General features: G+C 39.4%; 1 protein-coding gene across 3 annotated transcripts in view; it reads right to left on the bottom strand.

The window, feature by feature from the left end:
- Positions 1-1519: 1519 nt before the first annotated feature.
- GLCE (glucuronic acid epimerase) overlaps positions 1520-22447 on the bottom strand; it is a 110563-nt gene continuing 89635 nt past the window's right edge. For all 3 annotated transcript variants that reach the window (XM_077746459.1, XM_077746466.1, XM_077746475.1), the window contains exons 2-4: positions 12279-12875; positions 8628-8873; positions 1520-3025 (exon numbers count right to left, since the gene is read on the bottom strand). In XM_077746459.1, coding sequence (XP_077602585.1) covers positions 2001-3025; positions 8628-8873; positions 12279-12861 — 1854 coding nt within the window. In that variant the 5' untranslated portion in view covers positions 12862-12875 and the 3' untranslated portion in view covers positions 1520-2000. The remainder of the gene's footprint in view (positions 3026-8627; positions 8874-12278; positions 12876-22447) is intronic.

Raw genomic sequence — 22447 nt, forward strand, 5'->3', positions numbered from 1 at the left:
AGTGTGAAACCAACAGCCATGAAACAGCAATGCCATTTCTAGATCAAAACGTCTTTCCTTTTTCAGTGGAAAAGGACAGCCACGTCGTTAAGGCACTGGTATTTGTCACGGAAGCAGTACCATGCTGTTTTTGCGGATTCCCTTGGTCTGAAGTACTAGTATATGCAAACACAAGGCAGCAGTCTGGACCGCTTGAGATAATAACAAATAAGTGAAAAGGGTTTCCAGACTGGAGAAAGTTTATTTTTGAGCACAGAAATTAAAAAAAAAAAAAAAAAAAGGAGTCCAGATATTCTCGCTGAGACATCTAATGTAGAACTACACAGGTCAGAAGCTAGGGGGAAACTTAATAACCCACAATGGTTCTGTTGTGGGCAAAGCAGAGTTGCAGCCACATGACCTGGGAGCTGAAGCTTTACTTTCCTGTGGCCGGTGTAATATCGTCTTCAGTGTACATCTGTATCGCTTTCTCTGCTCCTGCTCCCTTTGCCACTGATATAAATATTCTGCACATATATTACACTCATACACATGTATATACTTTCTGATTTCTAAGTAGTGTTGGCTCTGAGTTCAACTGAAGACGCAGTATGTGGGCAGGTGCCCACGTGGCTCTCGAGGTGCAGCTCATACGGGCCGCAGACAGACTCAGACTGCAATGTGTTTGTCAGATTCAGTCTCCTGAAAGCATGGGGTCTCATATTTCAATCTGTGTAAGTTACAGCAGCGATTTGGTGTTTGTCACATACTTAAAACAAAAACAGCAAAATCAACCTCGCTTGATACTGACAGTGCCTGATGCCCTCTAGCAGACACTGCCCAGGGTGTGAGGGCTGTGAACCTATTTATGTGAGGTACGGTGGGATGGAAAACCAAAATAAAGGTCGGGTTATATACGCACAGCGAATGCGGTAGCATCAATCACTTCTACCCAAGAGCTGAGATAATTTAAAATTAAAATTGCAAAAGAAAAACGCTGATGTGCAGAGTCAATGGTCTGGAAAGTTGACAACCAAGAATGACCTAACAGTAGGGAAAAAACCCGCTACGATTCTTGTAATATCTGACAGAGTATGTTTCTTTACAGAGTGAAAAAAATCCTGAAAGGGAAGTGGGAGTGGACTAGCTCCTGAAATAAAATTTCCAAAGTGTCCCAAAAACGTCCGCTCAAAATAGAGAAAACTCTCAAGTGTAGTCTGAAGTGAAATACAGAATTCCAGACAGTGACAAAAGGAAATCATCACAGTGGGGGCGGGCAGGGAGAGACTGATTATCACATCTTTACTGATTGTAGATCAAGTTTCATAAAACAGGTAATATTTTTGTGATTTCTTGTGCAGTCAACAAGTTTCGTTTTAGTTGTGCTTAAATTATATAACTGTGAAGCCCGAACACTGGTTGTGTTTTTAATTTACACGTTTCAAGAAAACCATACATTCAAAATATTCTCCATATATAACAAAATTCAATGAACACAACAAAGTTTGCCCAGAAATTAATCTATAGAAAAGAAACACCATTTTGAAAAGTTGCACACAGTCCACTATTCAGGCTGCGAGTACACATTTACGGGATTACAGCACGTAAGTTTTTAAAGGTTGCTTCCAACATAAACATACATAGTCACATTTTAAGAGAGACCCATACTAAGTTTCCAGGTAAGCGCTAGACAGTTGGCCAGGAACAGCTACGCACCAGCGTCTCTCCCAAGCCCAGAGGGGTTGGACTACCTGTGCAACTGCAGAGAGGGCGATAAGCACGGCAAAGTTACACATCTTTGTTCAGCCGTTGACTAAACATTTTTCTGCTCCAAGGGCCACCTCGGTTTCAAAACACCCAACCCAGAGAACGCAATGATCTCCGAAGACTGGTTTCATGTATCACTTGAAGGTAATCCACAAAAACCTAGTATACAGCCTTTTAAAATGTGCCTATGCTCTGTGGACACAGAGCCCACGGCTGTGAATGACAGAGGCTGAAAGATGATTTGGTTCTAAGCTCTAGTTGTGCTTTGCCCTGCTGCCTTTAAGGTAGCTTTTCCACCTCTTGACAAATTCTTTGAAGATTGGGGACTCGTCGATGGTGCTGAGGAGCTGCAGCTGGTTGATGTGGGTGGTGTGGTAGTCCCAGCGGGCCAGGTTGGGGGCGATGCCAAGCATGAAGTGGCGGAGGTCATAGATGGTGCCCGAGCCAGTGTCATACAAGGGGAGCATGGCTTTAAGGGACTCCATACCACGCTCATACAAGGACCTCGCTTCTTTCCCTAGCTTCTCCCCTGCAGTTTCTTTTAAGTCATAGAGACCAATTAAAGAATACATAAAGCCATTTAAGACGAAAGAGCTAGGTGTGGTGGGATATTCTTCATACCAGTCGTGTTTATTCATAAACACGGCCCTAACTCCGTGCTGTTCTGACAGAAACTTGTAAGGGGCTGTTGCCCTTAAAGCTGAACTGAGGAATAAATGGTCTTTTGTTAACAGATAGGCCCTGACTAATGTAGAAATGGCTTGCCCTTGGGCCATGGCAGAGTACCAGCCAGGCTCTAAAGACTTGAACCCTTCCCCTAGCTTACGGGTCACCATGATCGGCCAGCCCCCTTTCTCATCCTGGTTCCTTACCAGCCAATCGCTGGCGGCGAAGAATGCAGCCATGTGGGCAGTGGTAGAGATGGTAATGTTGTCAAGGAATCCTTTCCCTTTTGCAATCAACTTAACCACCTTTTTGGGCATGATTTTGGTTGGCTTGACAGCTTTTGTGTTGGAAAGCCCCACTCCTTTCCTGAGGTCAGTGACCAGGTCCCTTGTGACCGTGCTCCAGGAAGTTCTAGGCCCAATGCCATAGAATATGTCTCTTTCTTTAAATGCAATTAGCTGGGTATTTGAGACATAATGTACAGTGAAGAGTTGATTCTTTTCTGTGGTCTCGAGAACCACGGACACACTTCCATTTGTCAAGAACTTGAGGTCAAATGAAATAATAAAATCTTTTGTGTTCCCCAGCTGCAAGGATACACCTTCACTGGTTTCTGCGGGGGCGGGGGGGAAATATACCAACAAAGACTGCCAAGGATGAAAGTGCTTTGTATTAAAAATAAACGGCAACTCACCCTTGATAACCACTAACCACACAAAATCAGCACCTCAATATTTTGGTTAACCATATCATCATCATCATCATTATCATTTTACTAACGCAAGTATCATCGTCATCATCATCGCTTTACTAAAGTAACCATGAACAAATGAGAGAATCCAGGAGCCCATCCTTGGTGGCCCGTGAGTTATCAGGCCTGTCCGGTTTACGTTAGAGGGCAAAGAGCAAATGGTAAGGTATACTGTTAATCAAACTGCCTTTTCTAGATCAAATGCTGGCTGATCAGTCATCAATGGCTTTTCTAATATACCTGTTCTGTAAAGAGATAAAAAACAGCCAAAATAGGCTTAGCACATAGTATTGTGAAAGGTTAGAAGAATGGCTGCACGTGAATTAAAACTTTTTTTATCTAATTAATAGTAAGTATTTACTATGTTCTAAGTCAACTCACTTAATCCTCGTAACAAGAGTAGTGCTATTATTACTCTTACTTTATGGTTCACAGATTGAGACACAGGAAAGTTAAGTAACTTGCCTGACGGACAAAATGTTGAACCCAGGTTGCCTAGTCTGGCTTCACAATACACACTTTTTTTTTTTCCAAGTTTATTTTTAAGTAATCTCTACACCCAACTTGGTGCTCAAAGTCACGACCCAGAAATCAAGAGCTGCACACTCTGCCACCTGAGCCGGCCAGCCTCCCCTCTACAATACACACTCTTAATTACTGCTAATTGATGCTGAAAATGATAGATTTTCAGATATTTGCAGGAGTCGTGAATAAAATTTCTGAAAATTAAGCAATGGGTTCATGTAGCCAACAAAAAGTGAGGGACACTGGGAGAAGGTCGAGGGGGAAGCACAGAATTAAAACCCCACAAAACCTTGTTTGAACTGTTCCTCTACCACTTACTAGCTCTGAGATGTTCAAGATGATATAGCTCTTTGAACCTAAGTTTCTTCACATGTCAAATATTACTTTGCAAGGTAATTGTGAGGATTTGGAGAAAAAAAAAGACAGTGGCTTGGAACAAAGTAAAAACTGATAGTGATTATGATTATTATTACTCTGAAGCCACTGGCCTTCAGAGGCTGATAAAACAGTAACAGCTGTTTCCTCTGGCAAATGATCAAATAGGACATTTCTCTTGCATAGCTATGGTACCGTACAGCTGACTCCCAAAAAGCTGACTTTCTGAATACTGCTGGTCTACTGTTTTATCTACCGAGAAAAACAACAGAGTGTATTAAAACCAAACAGCAGCAGCAGCCCCACCACCACTACCAATATATGTAGCACATATTTTATATATGACCTTAAAGGTAAATATGAATTTACATTCACATGTGTTTTCTCACATGATCCTTATGATAACGTGAGGCCGGGAGAGCAGGAATTACTACTTCCATTTCAGGGACGAAGATATGGTGGCTTTGCAAGGTTAAGGGCTGCCCAGAGCCAAATGGTAATCCGTGGCAGAGGAGGGACCAGAAACCAAGATTCCTGGACCCAAGTTCAAAGACTATGAAAAAGAAATGATACTGGAAATGGCATTCTCATGAGCATAATCACTGGAAGAGTTATTTCTCTCAAAATAGCTACAGAATCCGATCTGCTCTGAGGAGTCCTTTGAGGAAATCTTCCGTGGATCACCAGGGGCAAAGACGAAATGTGCACTGATGACAGGGTACCCAGTGTACTTAGCCTGGAGACTCTTAGCATGGTGAGCTGGTTGTTAAACTCACCCAACACTGGGGGCGCCTGGGTGGCTTAGTCGGTTAAGCGTCCGACTTTCGCTTAGGTCATGATCTCGCGGTTCGTGGGTTGGAGCCCCGCGTCGGGCTCTGTGCTGACTGCCAGCCCAGAGCCTGGAGCCTGTTTCAGAGTCTGTGACTCCCTCTCTCTCTGACCCTCCCCTGCTCACGCGGTCTCTCTCTCTCTCTCTCCTAGAAATAAATAAAACGTTTAAAAAAAAAAAAAAACACCCAACACTGGACTCTACCAGTGTGGACATAATTGATCAAGGCTCTTAATTATTTCATTTGCTGGAACAGACAATCATGGAAATTGTATACGGAATGCGAACATCTTGATAGACTTACATGTCAAATGATGCTTTGAGTGAATTTTTGAAAGGTGATTTCAGAAGCATATTTCTAATAAAGATCCATTTTATCTAGAAAAATGTCAACATGCAATCCAATCTCTCTCTTTATAGTTGTTTTCCTAAATCTGTGGTAAAATGGGATCTGATGCTCAATACAGCATTCCTGAAACACTGCAGCATTCCTGAATTGACTGATGAATCACTCAAGTTTAAATTATATTCAGCAGAGAAGACTATCTTGAGTGTTTATTTTTTCAGTCTTAGGGTAATGCCTCATTAATAAGACAATAGTACTAATCATGACCAATTCATTCTCATGAAACAGACTAACAGTGATCCATCTTTAGAAGCCCAAATGGGAGGGAGGGGGGCTCAGTTGGTTAAGTGGCTGACTTCAGCTCAGATCACCATCATAATCTCACGGTTCGTGGGTTTGAGTCCCGCATCGGGCTCTGTGCTGACAGCTCAGAGCCTGGAGCCTGCATCATTCTGTGTCTCCCTGTCTCTCTCCCACTCTCCTGCTTGCACTCTCACTCTCTCTCTCAAAAATAAGAAATAAAATATTTTTTAAAATGTAAGAAGTCCAAATAGGAGGAAGCTGAAGAATTACCTACTTTCTTCCCAGAATCCCCATCTAATTTTTACTTTATTAATATAAGTCAAAGAAATGATATGGCTGCAATTACCTGATGTTTCACTGTAACAGATTAGTTCAAAGAACTCCGTAATGAATGATATTATGGGATGTAACCTTTCAAAAAATGACTATTTTCCTAAAACCTCATCGCCACCAAAGGGGGCTACTGAGCCACACAGGCAAAGAAAAGAAGTCCCAATTCCCAACATAAATCAAACAACGGTAGTTTTCACAACAATCTTCCAAGTCTTTTAATTCCCGTTCTATAGATATAGAGTGTAGTTACATAACCTGTCAACACCAGTCGGAAGGATCCAAATGGTAGCAAAAGGGATGTGAGTGTGGTTGTGGCAACCACTCTGGAAATGCAGCAGGCAAGGTCTGAGCTCTCCTCAAGGTCTTATGCTAACTGGAGATGCCTGCTATCAAACTATTAATACAAAGTGTCGGGTTTCCCATTTTTTTGAAATCCATGACGACTCCTCTCTCTGAGCAGTTAAACTGGGAGTTACTATAAGTGTTTGTTCTTGGTATATGTGTCCTTTAGAGCAACAAAGGATGATAAACATTCAATGTTTTCACATACAACACAAATCATTATCATTCATTCATTTTAACCACAGGTTTACTAAGCTCAGTGAGAAGAGGTCTTCCCTACTCAGAACCTTGAGGAATACCGAGAGATAAGGGCCTGACAGAACAGGAGAAGCTCACAAGAAGTCTGAGAAAGAATGGCTACACAGAGAGAGGGGAGAAAGTGAGGTCATGAAAATGAAGTGAAGAAAGTGCATCAGGAAAGGGAAAGCTAATTTAATGGAGTATGACAAGTATACAGTTTCAAGTCATTCAATTTTAAAATTACGAAGAGGAACAAACGTTATTCAATAAACAAAACAATAAAAAAATACGATGTACTGCCATGTACTGGTTCTTTCCTCTAAAGGGCTTTAATTCCTTCCAGGGGAAAAAAAGTAAAGTCCCCAAAAGAAAAACTGAAAGGCCAAGAGCATTCAGCCCCTGGTCCTCCAGAGACTGACCTCACTGAGGCCAATGCTTCTATATGCAAGTTCCAATTTCTTCTCAACAGTGACTCTCTGAATTTATCCCCCATGAGGCCTGTACCCTCTGAGAAGCCTCATCTCCCCATCCTGTGCTTCAAATACGATAGTCTCACCGCTTTGGTTTCCTTTTCCCGTGCCGAGCAACAACTCCCACGTAACTCCAACCCGCCTGCCCACAGAGCTTGGATCAAATACACCTCCACGCGTGCCCAAGACAGCAAAACGCGGGCCCTGGTCCCAGCCGGTGCACTCTACCGACAAGGAGCTCCAACTGTGAGAAGCTTGTGCTATACTGACAGAGGGCCTGTCCCAGAGTTCTCAGCCCCATATACTTAAAACTACCTCAGGAAGCAGCTGTATCTCTAGCTACGGGCTGCAGAATGAAGAGCTGACGTGAGTGAACCCTCACGCAGTATGGGGGGACTTCTCTTTTGGGTTACTCAGGGCATCCAAAGTGCGCAATGAAATCTCCTGCTCTAAATAGAATGGACTTCAAAAGACTGTTCTAGAAAACTTCTCGACATTCAAGGAGATCAAGATGAGAGATGTTTCTCACCCTCATTTAGACAATGTTATTAATTCGTGCAAAAATAAGCTCTCTAGGTCCTTTGGCTTAGTGTAATCATTTTCTGCTACAATAACCTCTTTGGGGTCACAAGCTAAATATTCTCAAACATCTCCACCAGTCAAGCCTGTTGTTTTACAGTAAGCAGAGATGCTCTATGTCCTGGAATATCACAGAATACCACAGAAGAAAAGAAGTTCTAGTCACAATAAAAACTAAAGGTCACCCACTATTTGCACTGCATTAAGCGCTCATAAATCCATTACTTAAGGCCATCTAGAATGAGTAGGTTTGTATTGTGGCTTTCAAGGTCTGTGAATTACAGAGTCATCAATAAAGGACAAGGAGAGAATACAGAAGAGGTCTTATAACCTTTTCTCTTATTTTATTTACCGACTGCAAGGTTGGTGGGAGGAGGGAATCCGTTCTGTTCCCGACAACATTTCCCCCACAGAGGATTAAGCCTGAGGTGCTAACTGAAATTATTTCATTGTCTTTTTAAGTAATCGACTCATTAATTCTCATGGATATTGATTAGAGGAGAAAAATACATTACATCCTAATTAATGAGACTGTCTTACTAAAAGGGGAAATGTTGCATACAGTTAATTTGATTTTATAAATGACTTTATTAATGAAATGGTTTTATATGAAGTTTGAGACAATCTAGTGCATTAACAAAACTCAATATGAGAAGCAGGCCTGGTTGCTAATGCCATAATATTTTGAAAAAAATCAAAAGCCGCTGGTAAAAAACAGACAAAGGAAAGGATGGCTCTCTATAAAGACAAATTTCTCCCTTCGTGCAAAATAATTTAGGAGTTAAGGAATAAATACTGCCCTGAAATGCTACAATAAACCAGGGAGGGTCACTCCTGAGGGACACAGATCCCCGGAAGGAGACACCTGTAGTAACCTGGATCTTAATATTCAATCTACGGCTTGGCTTTTTACACAGTAATTTTTTTTTTTAATAACCTTGAATTTTTAGCTGTTCTTTTTCTAAGGATTTCACTTGGGTGACTCCATTTGTTTCTTTATATAGATAGAATATAAAGCGTCTGCTAATGTGCTTTTTAAAACCATAAAAGCAATTTTAAAGGAGTATCAGGTACCATAAATCAACATAAAATTAGCAGACACACGTAATAGTCATCACTTACCTGGAGCAATGAACTGCTTAACATTGGTGAATCTAGACTTATCAGCCACACTGGCCATAAAGCAGCCCTTTGGCACAGTCCAGTCACTCGGCTTGCTGTTTCTGTCTCGGTCTTCTGCTGTTTCATACACCTCTACATGAGGGGGCTTCTCAGTTAGGTTCTTGCTGTAATGACTCAACCCATACTGTGCTATCTGGATTGGGTAGAAATAGCCTTGAGGTCCCCACTGGGTAGATAAAGGTACACCTACAAAATAGAGAACCAAAATAAATAACCACATCTGGACATTTCCAAGTGTATTCCACTGCTTTTCCTCTGGGACATGCTATAGGGTTATCGGCAGCTTTTAAGCTTTCGTATTATACGGTTTTCAGAATTATTTAAAAACTAGTACTGAGGTACTCAGATACGAATAACAAAATTAAGGTTTATTCATTCTTGTTCAGTATTTGACAGAAATGCAATGTGGTAGATTATCCTTTAAGAACTGACGTTTCACTTGGGGTGCCTGGGTGGCTCAGTCGGCTAAGTATCCGACTTCGGCTCAGGTCACGATCTCATGGTTCGTGGGCTCAAGCCCTGAGTCAGGCCCTGTGCTGACAGCTAGCTCAGAGCCTGGAGCCCGCTTCTGATTCCATGTCTCCCTCTCTCTCTGGCCCTAACCTGCTCACACTGTCTCTCTCAAATAAATAAACAAAACATTTTTTTAAAAATTAGAAAAAAAAAACCCTGACATTTCACTTAGCTATAAGTGTCCCATTTCATACATTCAAATTGTGTGCAATTTGAATACATGTAGATAATGTTACCACAGGTTTATCCTCAAATATTAATTCTGAAATTTTCTTAAATGTTTGTACTTAACATTCAAGTTAATTACTTACTCCTCTCTCTCTCTCCAATGTTAAGAGGTGGTCTAACAACTATATCATCTGATAGTTAAAGTATTTGCTTAAGAAGCCAGGTATAGCAGGCAACTTAAAGTATAAACACAGTTAGCAATTCTTCTTCTTATCCTTTATGTCAAAATGTGATTCCTGAGAACAAGGCGTGTTTTTTAAATGAATTAAGGTTGTATATCTAACAAGAGATTTTTGATATAATTAATGGATTATCTCTTGTAAAGTTGTAAGCCAAGCTTTTAAATGTCTGTTATTAGTGTTTAATTTAGTAATTCTGCAAGGGGAATACTATAATGCCACACTGCACAGAATACCGTATTGCTGCATCATGGTCTGTGTGTTTAGAAATAAATTCCTTTCTGTAGTTCCTAAGTAAATTAATAAACATCACATGGACACAACAGAAACTAACAACCTACAAAACCATATGTGTGACGTAGTTTCAAAACAGTTTAAGGAATTAGGAATTGTGAGGGCTAAGAAACCTAGGTTACAGATAAGCTTTTAATACAATGACAAAGGCTGCATCATGAATCAGTGGGGAAAAGAGATTATGCAATACGTGTGAGGGAAACAATCTGAAATTATACCCTAGCCTTATACCATTTACAAAATATAAATCAATTTAGCTGGTCTAAAAAGCTGAATGTAAAAAACCAAAACCCTAATAAAACTAATAGAGAAAATACAGATGAACAGCTGATCATAATGTGACAATTACTTTCTAAGATAAAAGTAAAAACGAAAAAATCTGTAAGTCTGGTAAATAAACTAAAAACTTCTAAAACTAACAAATCATAAGTAAAATGAAAGATAACCAAATTGAAGAAAATATCTTTAAAAAATGCAACAAAGTATTATTAACCTTACTATGTATTTAAAAGTTCTTGGGGCGCCTGGGTGGCTTAGTCGGTTAAGCATCCGACTTTCACTTAGGTCATGATCTAGGGGTTCGTGGGTTCAAGCCCCGCATCGGGCTCTGTGCTGACTGCCAGCTCAGAGCCTGGAGCCTGTTTCAGTCTGTGACTCCCTCTCTCTCTGACCCTCCCCTGCTCACGATGTCTCTCTCTGTCTCTCTCCTAGAAATAAAACATTTAAAAAAAAAAAAGTTCACACAAATGTTTAATAAGCCCACTTGAGGACATTAGAGAAAGGGGGAAACAACATGAAGATCATTTTATAATGATTTAAAGCATATGAAAAAATATCTGACCTCACTAACGGTTACAGAAAGCAAATCAGGAGATCCTTTGTAAATAATAGATTAAAAGAACAATGTTCCTTAAAGAAAAACAGTAAATACAAAAAGCCAGCAGAGCTGGGTGACCAGAGTGGCCTCACACTGTGCTCCTGGAAACACAAGTAGTTCAACCTTTTTGGAGAGCAGTTTAACAAAGTACATCAATTTCTATTATTTGAATGACAGTTTATTTCCTAGGAAACTACTCTTAGAATATAATTAAAATAGCAAAGGATGAACCATGAATAGCTATACCATTATGTGTAAAAGCAACAAAACTGGAAATGACCTAAGCAGCCAACTAAAGAGAAAGGCTGAATACATTACATGTATCATGGCATATTCTTACTATGAATATTAGTCATTAAAATATTCAGTAAATATTTAATAACAAGGGGGAATAACCAATATATTTTAGATGAATAAAGGAGAATACAAAATTGACTACAGAGTATGATCTCAATTTATTTAAAAAAAACAACAAAAAGATTGGGAAAACATCAAAATATTAACAGCGGTTATGCGTGCTTTTTACTTTTTCTTTAGCACTCAAACATCTATTAATTTTATACATTTTACATAATTTACATGAAAAGGTTTGGCGATGGAGATCTCTGAAATCTCTAAGAAAACATTACCATCCTGGTCACTGTACATAGTAAGTATCATTACAACTATGTTAAAACATAGGCCTAGGTAGAAAGACCTCCAGAAAATAAACAAAATGTAATAATTATCTTGAAGTGGTATGAATATAAGTGAATTTGGCCCTTCCATCTTCTGAACATTTGGTAAAGATATTATAAAAAACTTAAAATATTATGAAATTAAAATCACTTTTATAGAATGAGGAAAATAAAAATTTAAACTAAGCAAAGCAATCTTAAAACACACTAAGTTCTTTCCTCCAGTTAAATGATGTATTTTAAAGTCAAATTCAATTAGGCTTTCTGATCAATCTTAGGCTTGAAATACAAATTCCAAAATGTACTAATTATACTCATAACGAACTCCTATTGCTTCAGGTTTTAAAGACAATACACAATTGACTATAGGCATGTACTATAAAAGTTCGGAGAAAAGGGTGTCTCTGTGTTGTCTTATTCTGAGGACTTTAAACCTCCATCCAGAGAGGACTAATCTGGCAGTTAAGACTGCATTGGTACATCCGTCCACTGCTTTCCTCTCATAAAGCAGTAACTGATTTTAATGCAAAATTTTTGGAGATGCTGTGCCTTTACCTTACTGGTGATAATTTTAGATTCTGAGGCAGGTTAGTGGAATAATCCTATTTGATCAGGCATGATCTTGCAGCTCTCCAATCACATCATCCAGAACATTGCCCCAGGTTCAGACTTGACCTGGTCCTCCTTGCTAAGTCAGAGTGATGAATGGTCTCTTGAAAGTAAGCTACGTTATGTACTTGCTATATAACTCACACCTACAATTTCTTATTCCTCAACACAATCAAGATTTTTAAAAAAGGCAGTGGGGCAGACAGATACCCACCTTCAACCCCACTTATGCACTTGACTCTGTCTCGGACTTCCACATTGTAGCCTTCAAAGGACATAAACACACCATCGGGGTGATAAGGGGCTCTCTGGGCATAGACTTTGGAATAGCTATGAGAGAATTCAAACCGATCATAGCCATCGTACTGAACCACCTTTCCATATACGTCAAAATACTTCTCTACCCAAGTGAATGGAAGAAAGACTTCATTCCCCTCTCTTCTCCCTTTAATTGTGTGTTCATCATTTATGAGACAGTCAATTTCTTCGTATTTGAGCCCTAACACCTTGCTTCCCCCATTGCCGTTGAAGCTCCCAACAACAGGGGGTGCTTTCTGCTGCTCCTGAGGGAATGCCTCCTCAGACTGTTTGGCCATGTGGTTCACATAGTTGTTACTCTCAGATGCTGCTGCTCTTTTTTCTAGTCCATCCACTCGGAAGCCACTACTCAAGTGCCGTGGAAACTGGATCGCTTTATCGCTGGAGCATTTATTCCACAAAAGTACCGTGACCAAAGTGAAGAGTGTGCAGATGATAATCAAAGTCTTATAGTTGACCCGAGCTGCCAAGCAACGCATATTTCAGACCATACCTATGGAGGCAAGAAGAAAAATTCATGCAAAGATGTACTGCAGACATTTCATAGGATAAGGTTTTATTATTTTTTTTAATATTGAACCACATGAGGACAATTTTATTCACTGCAGTAATCTAACCAGATTTAAAACTGCTAACTCAAACTTTTCCGCAGAGACAAAAGGCAAGAGGAGCTTCCCCCTCTTAAAATTCTTAGTTAGCATGACCCTCTAAAGCAGAGATCTTCAAACTTTGTTTGTGGCTCTTTTGGTATCTTAGTACTTGTTTCAAAATCCCCAGGCCAAAAGAAATACCTAACAGTTCCATTTATTAAGTCCCTGGGCCCAAATAACTTAATACATTATTTTTGTCTGAACAAGTTAGTAGCTGTTGGAAAAAACAGTGGCTCTTGTAAAGGTAAACGCCAAGATCCATGCTGCCAAACCCGAGTGAATTTTCAGTGCCCATCCTACGCGCTCTCTCGGCAGCGTGAACAGTCAAAAGACTCCTTCCTACTGGAAACACTTTCTCCTTGTGGCTTCCAGGGCACCATCCTCTCACGGACTTTCTTGTACGTCACTGGCTGCTCCTCCTCAGCCATCTCCGGCCGTTCGTTCTCATCTCCGTGGACCGTAAGTGTTAGCGTGCCTTAGGGTCTCAGTCCTCCTCCTATGTCTTCTTGATCGCTGTTCACTCCTAGGCGACCTCACCCAACCTCGTGGCTTCAAATACACGTTATATGCTACTTCTAAAATTCCATCTCTAAGCCAGAACTTTCTTCAGAATCGCAGACATATATAAGTACCAATCCAAGTAGCTGAGATCTTTACTGATCAAATGGGCTTTTGAAACACCCAAAACTTAACTCCCAATCCTTCCCACCCATGTTTCTCTTTTCCTAATGCTCAGATCAGAAACCTCTACTCCATTCTTACTCACCCCATATCCAATTAGGAAATGCTGTTGGCTCTACCTTCAAATTATACCCAGACTCTGACCTCTTTTAACCAACTCCATCATTACTACCACATCAGAGCCACTGGCTATCTTTCACTTAGAATCCTATGATGATGTTCAAACTGGTCTCCTTATTTCTATCCTTGCTCTACACTATTCTACCCCGTCTATTCCCAACATAGCCATTTGAATGATGCTTTTATTTTTTAAGTTTATTTATTTTGAGAGTCACAGAGATAAAGCAAGTAGGGGAGGGGCAGAGAGGGAATCCCAAGCAGGCTCCACACTGTCAGCACAGAGCCCGATGTAGGGCTTGAACTCAAGAACAGTGAGATCATGACGGAAGCCAAAATCAAAAGTCAGACGCCTAACTGGCTGAGCCACCCAGGTGCCCCAGAATAATGCTTTTAAGTGTAAGCCAGATCATATCCCTCTAGTCACAATGGGAAAATAATCTGATGCTGTTGCCTCTCCATATAATGTACTTGCCAGTTATGACTGTAATGAAGTAGTTCTGGGTTGCCTGTTGCTGAGGTCACTGGGAACTATGGAATATTATGGTATTAGTCTCCTTATTTTTGCTACAGTAGCTCTATAATTCATTTTATGGTGTATATCCACAACTACATATTTTACTGTTTGTGATTATTCATCCCTTTTCTTTCAATAAGCTCTTTTGGCAGCAATGAGATTTTAAAAAAAATCAAACCCCAAGAAGAAAATGTTTAATGAAAAATTACACAAAATAATTTTCCATTTTTTAAGAAAGCTGATGGTGAGGGGTGCCTGGGTGGCTCAGTGAGTTAATAAGCATCTGACTTTGGCTCAGGTCATGATATTACGGTTCTGTGGGTCTGAGCCCTGCATCTGGCTCTTTGCTGTCAGCAGGGAGCCTGCTTCAGACCCTCTGTCCCCGCTCTCTCCTCCCCTCTCTTTCTTGTGCTCTGTCTCTCTCAAAAATAAATATTTTTTTTTAAAAAAGAAAGCTAATGGTGAATGTGTAATTCTCTATCTATCTATCTATCTATCTTATCTATCACTTGAATTCATGACCTCAAGATCAAGAGTCACATGCTCTACCAACTGTGCCAGCCAGGCACCCTCACTCATTTATTTCCAAGAGAAGGTACCTTTGAGTTCTTTTATGTCTAAAATCAACTTCAGTCTGCTCTCACCTTTGATTTACAGTTTGGCAAGGTATAGAATCCCTGGTTACACATTATTTTCGTCCGAAAAGTTGTAGGCAATGTTTTATTGTCTTAAAGCATTAAGAATTGCTGATGAGAGTGGCGCCTGAGTGGCTCAGTTGGTTGGGTGTCCAACTCTTGGTTTGGGCTCAGGTCATGATCTCAGCGTCGGGCTCTGCGTTGGGAGTGCAGAGCCTTCTTGGGTTCTCTCTCACCCTGTCTACCCCTCCCTTGCTCACTCTCTCTCAAAATAAAGAAATGAACTTAAAAAAATTTTTTTTAAAGAATTACTGATGAGAGGTTTGATTTCAGTTTGATACTTGTCACTCTGTACGTGACTTTCCTCTGAATCTTTTATCCCTAAAATACTGCAGCTTCCCAAGAAAGTATTACATTATGATATTTGATTCACTATTTCAGCACTTGTTGTGCCCTTTCAATCTGAAAGCTTGTGTTCTCTTATTTTTGTTTAATGGGTGTAGTTCTCTTCCTGCAGCCCTGAGTATATTAGCATTTCTTTCTTGTTCTCTCTGATTAGCTCTATTTTCTCCAGTGGCAATTTTTTTGGTTATTTTAGTCTCCCTTTCATGCCATCAGTTTTTCTCACATGCCTGGCGATCTTTGGTTACTCATTCATATTTACATTTGAATGATTCATTTTAGCCAACACAGATTTCCTCTATCGTTGTGAAGATGGTTTGATTTCTGGCTAGACTGCACTCCTGAGGAGGGCTCTGTGTGGGGTAGGTACGGGCTGACTGGCAGTGTTCCTTTAGGATGCATGGGTGGGAGCCAGCTGGCCTTCTAAATATCAGAATACAGATGGCTTTTTTCTTTTGTTCTGGAGATATAACTTGTACTCCAGAAGGCTTAGCTTTCCCCAATTTCTTTGAAGAAAATCTGTTGATGTTTTGCCTGGTGTTCATGCCTGCTATCAATAGTCTAAGTGCAGGGATGAGAGCGGTATGGAGAAATGAGAGCCTTCTAGCACTTGAACAGAGATCCAAAAATCTCTTCAATTATCACTCTTTGGTAGTCTTCCTATTTATTGTTATTGGTTTCTTCATTCTTATTTCTATACATTTTATTCCAGTAAGATTTATTTTTAAGTATTTATTATTTTTTATTTTGAGAGACAGAGAGAGAGAGCAAGTGGGGGAGTGGAACAGAGAGAGGGAGACACAGAATCTGAAGCAGGCTCCAGACTCCCAGCTGTCAGCACAGAGCCTGACGTGGGGTTCGAACCCATGGACTGTGAGATCATGGCCTGAGCCGAAGTTGAACACCTAACCGACTGAGCCACCCAGGTGCCCTATCATACACAGATTTAAGAGCCAGAAGCTCTTATCATCTGCATTATTATTAGAAAATGTATTGAATGCTAAAAAACCAAAGAATTCAATGAACCTTCAGAAGTCATATATTTACAAAGAATTTCCTTATATTATATATAGTACAAGCAAACCAACACATTAAATGGTGTTTATCTCTTTGTTAAAAACACTTACGTGTCAACATTTGAATCACTTCTCAGGTCTAACATTTAAACCAATTAAAATAAACAAAGATTTTTTTGTCCCATCTTTGAGAAGTGCCCTTCCTCTATGACTTAAATGAGAGTAAACTTGCCTATGGAACTAGGCTACCATTATAATGAGACTCATGATGGGAAAATAAAAAATGAAAATAAAAAGGTTTGGGGGGAAAATAAAAAAAAAAAAGAAAGGTTTCAACAACATTTATGCCCAGATTTTGATTATCTGATACCATTCTGTAACAAAAGCAATGTGGGCTTCTTAGAGAAATGGATGATTCCAGGTCTAGGGCCTTGTCATGCCAGAAAATAAAGAAAACTTAATAAAATGGGCTCATAACCCAGGGGATTAAAAAAAAAAAAAAGGCAGTAGGAGAAAGATAAAATGAGATTAGAAACACTGACAATTGTTGAGGCTAAAAGATATATTGAAGGTTCACTACATCATTCTCTATACTTTCATTTGTTTGAACATTTCTGTAATTAAAAAATAATAGTATCATAGCAAAAAGACACAAGACAAGAATCACCCTGAAAGGTCCCTTTCCCCATTAGTCAAAGTTGTGAGAATTATGATTGATGTTAACTGAAACACACTGAAATAAGAAAAATCTGAGCCTACAATGATACTCAAAGAGGAGAAAGTCAGAAAAAAAGCCCTGATGTCATCTTCTGACTGAGCTGGTGCAAACTGGTAACTAAATGAAAGAATTTATTTATCTACCTGGCCTTGAAAGAGAAGAAGCCAATAGACCCATATGAAAATTGTTACAGAAAAAGAGCGGCTAATGATGTAGAAGAAATTTTCTAAAAATATCAGGAAATTAGCATTATGTGATCCCTCATGAAATTTACTAATTTAGACAAGTATTATATTCAGGTATATGTTTGATAGGAACCTAGTGATTCATAGTGTGCAAGGTAACACCAAATACATTATTTTCTAGTAGTAAGAAGAAAAAGTTGAGGCTCTGCAATGAAGGGATCAGTCTCATTAATGGTGACTCATCCAGATACTGTGACAACCAGACGTGACACGTGGTCCCTCCACTGGGAAAGGAGACCGTGGACTTGATAACAAGTAAAGACAGAAGGATATAGAAACTGTTAATTGACAAAAGGAGGTCACAAACCGCACACATAGACTGATCTCACTTTGGTAAACAGTGCATACATAGGTCTTTATTTTCTCATTTCCCACGAGTATATTTACTGGGTTTTTTAAAGCATTAAAATTGAAAAAAGTCACTTTATGAAAGTAAATCTAAATTTTAAGTTTAATGATGTCTATAAATATATAGTTTTCAAAATAGGCAATCATGTTTTTTCAGGGGAGGGGAGGAAATATGGGAGAAAGAAGGAAAATGGAAAAAAAGAAAACAGAGTATTGACATGCACAGTCAGCTACTAAATAGATTTACCTAAAGGTAAACATGATGATTTCATCATAATGTTGCTCAAATTATAGAAAACTAACCAGAAACTTTAAAATTTCAGAAAGCAGACTGCACTGACATTTTGCTAGTGCAGTAACAACAGTACCTGTCACAGCCCAAACCAGAGTTTTCTGCTGACTGCTGATAAGCTTCCAACTTACTTTAAAGCTTTTGCCACATCTATAAGCCAGATTAGCCTTTGAAGTTAAAAAACATTTTTTTAAATCAATAAATTCAAAAACCTTGAAACCTCATTTACTGTGGGCCCTAAAGATTTATTTCATTAGAAACGTCCAGTAAAAACTGGATGACTTAAAACAGAAAATAACATTAAGTATCATAAAGAAACTGGAATAATTTCTTTGCAGAAATGGTTAAAAATTAGAGAAAAAAATATAACTTAATTTTCCTTTGGGAAAGCAAACTGTTCTCTTCTAAAATGATTTGCAATCCTAAGAACTCTTGTGTGATACTTTACTGAAATCAAATTCATTTTTCTAACTGAATAGTTCAAGTAACCAAGTCACTCAGTAAACATTAAATCATGGATATCATCATGAGTTTTTACAATATGAAGGTCATATTTCGGAAAAGACCATTTAAATAAACTTGTAGATTTCACTGAAGGAAATTTTTTTCCCCTGAATAATGCAGACCAAGGCTTGCTTGATCATTATTTTCTCTTAGTTACTCACATATCTAACAACTGGTATTTCTTACAATTCTTTGGTACCAAGTAAAGAGGAAGAAAAGTAGTCGTGCAATATATAAACTAACTGACTTGCTCAATCAGCATCTGTTAAGCACCTACTATGTGGCAGCTAAGGCACTATTTCTGTCCCTAAAAGCCAGATTACTGGGGAATACGTGCACAAAAAAAAATAATGCTGAGATACCAACTGAAAAAAGTTACATAGGATCTGCTCTGAAACACAGAGGCAGCGGCCTGTAATTCTCCCTGAATTTTTTAAGGTGTTAAGGAGAGCTTTAAGGTGGAATGACTACAACACTGACAACTAAGCATACTCCAAACCAGGTGCCTGAGCTTGGCATGCCCTCTGCCTGGCAGATTCCCCAGGCATCACTTGGCTTGCTTACTCCCTTCCTTCTTCAGGTCACTACTTACGTGTTAATTTATCAGGGAGGGCTTCCCTGCCCACCTCACCTAAACAGCACTTCTTACCCAACATTCTCTAGGTCTTTACTCAGCTTTATTCTTCTTAATAGTATGGATCACCCTTGATATCATACATATTAATAAGCTTATTATCCATCTCCAGTCCACTGGAATCTAGGCTCCACGAGGGCTGGGATTTGCTTCTCCTGGTCACTGCTGGATCCCCAGTGCCTCGAAATATGTCCGGTTCACAGTAGGCATTCAATAAAGACTTGCTGAATGAACAAATATTGTTATGTATGCAATTTTAAAAAATGACAGACAACTGTGTTTTCTTTCTCATATTTGGGTATTCTGAAATCATAATCCAAATAAAAATGAATGTAACCGAGACAACAGAATATGGACTGTGATGCTGTATACTGGCCAGCTCTTTAAAATAGATTTACAATTTAATTACTCCTGTTAGAAATGTTCCATCTGTTTACTGCTTGAGAGACCAAGACTTAAACTACACAGTCACATGGTTAAGCACTCTGTGACCGCTCTAACACAAAAGAGAAATGCCTAATATTTTTGGTAGTCAGGACTCTTCCAGTAATGTAAAACAGTATTCTCATACTAAGGTACAAAATGAGAAGATGACTTTGCTATCCTGTTTTTTTAAAAACATCAAAGTTAAAAATAATCTTTGATTCGACTGGCTCACAATGCTTCAAATAAGATTATATTTCTAGGCACACATCCCAAAGAAACTGAGTAGGGGGTAAGCAGTACACAGGCATCCCCTTGAGAGATTGCAGGTTAGGCTCCAGAACACTGCAATAAAGCAAGTATCAAAATACAGCAAGTCAAATAAGTTTTTTATTTCCCAGTGCATAGAAGTTTGTTTAATAGAGTACACTGTTTAATAGACTAATATGCTAGATAGACTATAACACAGCCTATTAAGTGTGCAATAGCATTATGTCTAAAAAAAAAACAATGTACATATCTTACTTTAAAAAATATTGCTAAAAAGTGCTATCATATAAGCTTTCAGTGAGTCATACTTGTGCTGGTGGTCTTGCCTTGTTGTTGATGGCTGCTGGCTGATCAGGGTGGTGGGTGCTCAAGGGTAGGGTGGCTGTAACAATTTCTTAAAGTAAGACAACAGTGAAGTCTACTCCATCGACTAACTCTTCCTTTCACGAATGATTTCTCTGTAGCCTGTGATGTTGTGTTATAGCCTTTTCCCCACAGGAGAACTCCTTTCCAAGTTGGAGTCATTCCCCTCAAACCCTGCCGCTGCTCTATCAATTAACTTTATGTCATACTCTAAATCTTTTGTTGTCATTTCAACAGTCTTCACGGCTTCTTTACCCAGAAGTATATTCCATCTCGAGAAACCACCTTCTTTGCTCACCCGTAAGAAGCGACTCCGCATCTGTTAAGTTCTATCATGAGACTGCGGCCATTCAGTCCCATCTTCAGGATCCACTATTTCTACCACGTCTGTAGTTACTTCCTCCACGGAAGCCCAGAACCCCTCAAAGTCCTCCACGTGCACTGGAATCCACTACTTCCAAACTTCTGTTAGTGTTGGTATTTTGAACTTTTCCCAAAAATCATGAATGCTCTTAATGGCATTTAGAATGCTAAATTCTTTCCAGAAGTCTTACAATTTACTCTGTCCAGCTCATCAGAGGAATCACTACGGCAGCTATAGCCTTTTGAAATGTATTTCTTAAAATAATAAGATGTACAAGTTGAAATTACCCCTTGACCCATGGGCTGTAGAATAGTTGTGTTAGCAAGCATGAAAACAATGTTAATCTCGTTGTACACTTCCATCAGAGCTCTTGGGTGACCAGGTGCCACTGTCAATGAAGTTATATTTTGAAAGGCATCTTTTTCCCCGCAAGTAGTAGGTCTCAACAGTGGGCTTAAATATAAAATTCAGTAAATTGTGTTGTAAACAGATGTGCTGTCATCCAGGCTTTACTGTTCAACATGGAGCACAGGTGGAGTATGTTTAGCTTAATTCTTAAGGGCTCTAGGGTTTTCATAATGGCAAATGACCACTGGCTTCAACTTCAGGTCACCTTCAACTTCAGCTGCATCATCCCCTGACCAGTCAGCCAGCCTGTCCCTTGAAGCTTTGAAGCCAAGCACTGACTTTTCCTCTCTAGCTATGAAAGTCTCAGATGGCATCTTCTTCTAATATAAATAAGGCTGTTTCGTCTACATGGAAAACCTATTGTTTAGGATAGCCAACTTCATTAATTATCTTAGCTAATATTCTGGATAACTTGCTGCAGCTTCTGTATCAGCACCTGCTGCTTCACCTTGCACTTTTATGTTATGGAGACCTTTCTGGTACCTCATGAACCAACCTCTACTAGGCTGCCCACACTTTTCTGCTGCAGCCTCCTCACTAATCAGCCTATGTAGAATTGAAGGGTCTTTCTCTGGATTAGGCTTTGGCTTAAGGAAATGTTGTGGCTGGTTTATCTTTTTTTCAGACCACTAAAACTTTCTCCATATCAGCAATAAGGCTCTTTCACTTTCTTATCACTCCTATATTCATTGGAGTAGCACTGTTTACTTCCTTTAAGAACTTTTCCTTTGCATTCATTACTTGGCTAACTGCTTGGCACAAGAGGTCTAGCTTTTAGCCTATCTCTGCCTTCAATAGGTCTTCCTTACTGAGCTTAATCATTTCCAGCTTTCTATTAAATGAGAGATGTGTGACTCTTACTTTCACTTGAACACTTAGAGGCCACTGCAAGGTTTTAACTGACCTAATTTTGATACTGTTGTGTCTTAGGGAATAGGGAGGCCCAAGGAGAAGAAGAAAGAATGGCTAGTCCATAGAACAGCCAGAACACATGCAACATTTACTGATTAAGTTTGCTGTCTTATATGGGCAGGGTTCACAGAGCCCCAAAACAATTATAATAATAAGACCAAAGATCACAGATTGCCATAATAAACTGACAACATTTAAAATATTGCAAGAGTTACCAAAATGTGACACAGAGACAAGAAGTGAGCAAATGCTGCTGGGACCCACAGACTTATTGGACACAGGGTTGCCACAAACCTCCAATTTGTGAAAAACAAACAAAAAACACAAAACTGCAAAATATGCAAAGCACAATAAAGCAAAATGCAAAATGAGGGATGCCTGCCTATATTACATGATTCACATTTTAGATGACGGGCCTAGTGTATCATAGCCCACAAGAGATTCACTAAAGAGGACAAGGACAAAGCCAAGAAAGATGCGAACTTAAACACACTGAAACACTGTGGTCTTTATTATTTTACAGATGGTGAAACAAATGGGTCTTGTGACGTTAAATAATTTACCCT

The sequence above is a fragment of the Crocuta crocuta genome, unplaced genomic scaffold, assembly GCF_008692635.1.
Source record: "Crocuta crocuta isolate KB4526 unplaced genomic scaffold, BGI_CrCroc_1.0 scaffold130, whole genome shotgun sequence".
Classification (NCBI taxonomy): Eukaryota; Metazoa; Chordata; class Mammalia; order Carnivora; family Hyaenidae; genus Crocuta; species Crocuta crocuta.